Here is a 2,206-nt window from a genome sequence, read left to right as displayed (position 1 = left end):
AGGTGAGGCGACTTTTTGGTACTTTCGCGTTCTTTAAAAGATACTTTTTGAATTTCCTTTAATATTAACCCTAAAAACGTGAAATTGAGTATTAAACTTAAAATCATGAAAGTTAGGATATAGGTCCCGGAGCAAGTGATAACATATAAAAGGGAATTTTTTGGTACCTTCACTTTCTTCAAAAGGTACTTATTTAATTTTCTATAATATTGAACCTAGAAACATGAAATTAAACATGTAGAGCCTATAGAAACGATTTTTTCTTTCCCCAAAGGTACTTTTTGAGTTTTCTATAATATTGAACCTAGAAACATGAAATTTTTTATTTATAGTAAGAACATGTAATGTGGGACTTTTTTGTACTTTTAAGTTAATACAAATCTGGATGAAAAATTTTTTAATACATTTTTGTTTTATGCACATAAGCAACACTTTTGATCGATTGATCGAAATCTATAAAAGGGTACTTTCGTTTAACAACTGGTATTTTTTAATTTTTTGTATTGACTATTCTATTTAACACATGATGGTGAAGGGTGTATAAGATTCGGCACAGCCGAATATAGAACTCTTAATTGTTAATTAATTTTAATTAATAATTAATTATTCTTAATTTTTTTGTAGCTGTAGCGAAATTTCTATTTGCCGTCTCGTTGGTACGAAAACGACAAAAATATTTTTATGTTTATCGAGGTATAGGCTACATACAATTTGTCATAGTACTTATATTTTACATTTTTTTAATTTGTTATGAATATAATTTTCTAATTTTCCATTTCTTAAATTCGAAACCATTTTTAAACAATTATATCGAAAAGTAGGAAATATTTTCGACTATTTTTTTTCGACTTTGATTTTTTTGCGACAAAAATTCGCTTGTTCGATTCTTCGAAAGTCGATTATAGAACCCTACTTAATGGCGATAAAAAGCCGCCGCCGTAATTTTAGTAACAACTGCCCAACGTTTATATTTGTCGGCGTAGGACTCTAAAGTACGGCGATGTGTGAATTGCTGATAGTTATTTAATAAATAATTTTTGTAAAATATTTCAATTAAATTTAAAACAAAATGTCTATTGCAAAACGTGTGCAGGTGGGTGAATTCTTGAAATACAAAAATAAAAGTTACTTTAATAAATTATTTTACAATACATTTAGCAATGGGCTACATTCGCCAGAACATGGCATATCTATGATTGCACCTGGCAAAATCCATTTGATTCAGCTAAATTGATTTCCAGACACTTGCAAGGCCAACAAAAACCTATCTACCATCCAATGAGTAAGTTCTTTTCCAAATCACCTCTATTTTATTTATAAGAACCAAATAAAGTCAGTGTTACATAGAATAAAAAAATCACAAAATTAATGGTAAATACCCAAAGTTTTTTTTTTGTAAATTCTTGAATATTTTCTCATTTCCCTTTGCAGATGATTGCGGTGATCATGTAGTTGTTATTAATACAAAGGAAATCGCATTACCTGGTGATGAATGGGTGAAACGTGTATACTTCCATCACACTGGTTATCCTGGAGGTGCCAGTTGGACTCTCGCTTGGCAATTACATGATAAAGATCCCACTATGGTAATGCACAAAGCGGTCTATAATTCAATGAAAGGCAATCTTCAACGTCGTCACACAATGCAGAGGCTTCATTTATTTGCCGATGATAATGTTCCTGAGGAAATTTTAGCAAATGTAACGAATCAAATTAGAACACCACGTGAAGTACCACAGCGATTAGATCACATAGACAAGGAAACCTTGGAAAACTTCCCTTCAATTATGGATTATCCAAAAGATTATATTTTACGTTAAACTTTAATAAATTCGTTGAAAAGTGTTTTGTTAAATCAAATTAAATATTTTTTAAATTATCTATAATATGTATTTGTATAGGGATTGCTAAATACTTAGGAATTGCTTTCATCAGTATATGCAAGTTTTTTCTTCGAAATATTTTGCAGCAAGACATCTGGAGGCAAGATCGAAAGCGATTGAAATTTTGTATAACTTTCGAATATAAAATTTTAGAAAATGTTCAAACATTAAAATTCAAGAATCCTATGATTATAACGGACATTTTTCTGATAAATTGTTCACTCCTACAATTTAATTTAACGTCTCTATCAACGAAATTCTAAAAAAAATATTCTAAAATTTCTTTAAAATTCATATTTTAAAATTTTTATCTACAAAAGTGT

At 29.2% G+C, this 2,206-nt stretch overlaps 1 protein-coding gene across 1 annotated transcript; it reads left to right on the top strand.

Annotated features, from left to right (window-relative positions):
• Positions 1-951: 951 nt before the first annotated feature.
• LOC124418427 (39S ribosomal protein L13, mitochondrial) lies at positions 952-1,860 on the top strand. Its single transcript, XM_046945089.1, has 3 exons — positions 952-1,093; positions 1,159-1,282; positions 1,432-1,860. Exons 1-3 carry the CDS (start codon positions 1,070-1,072, stop codon positions 1,818-1,820), a joined length of 537 nt encoding a protein of 178 aa, XP_046801045.1. The 5' UTR covers positions 952-1,069; the 3' UTR covers positions 1,821-1,860.
• The last annotated feature ends 346 nt before the right edge of the window (positions 1,861-2,206 follow it).

This window comes from Lucilia cuprina, chromosome 2 (assembly GCF_022045245.1).
Source record: "Lucilia cuprina isolate Lc7/37 chromosome 2, ASM2204524v1, whole genome shotgun sequence".
NCBI classification, from domain to species: domain Eukaryota; kingdom Metazoa; phylum Arthropoda; class Insecta; order Diptera; family Calliphoridae; genus Lucilia; species Lucilia cuprina.
This window is presented reverse-complemented; position numbering and strand designations above follow the sequence as displayed.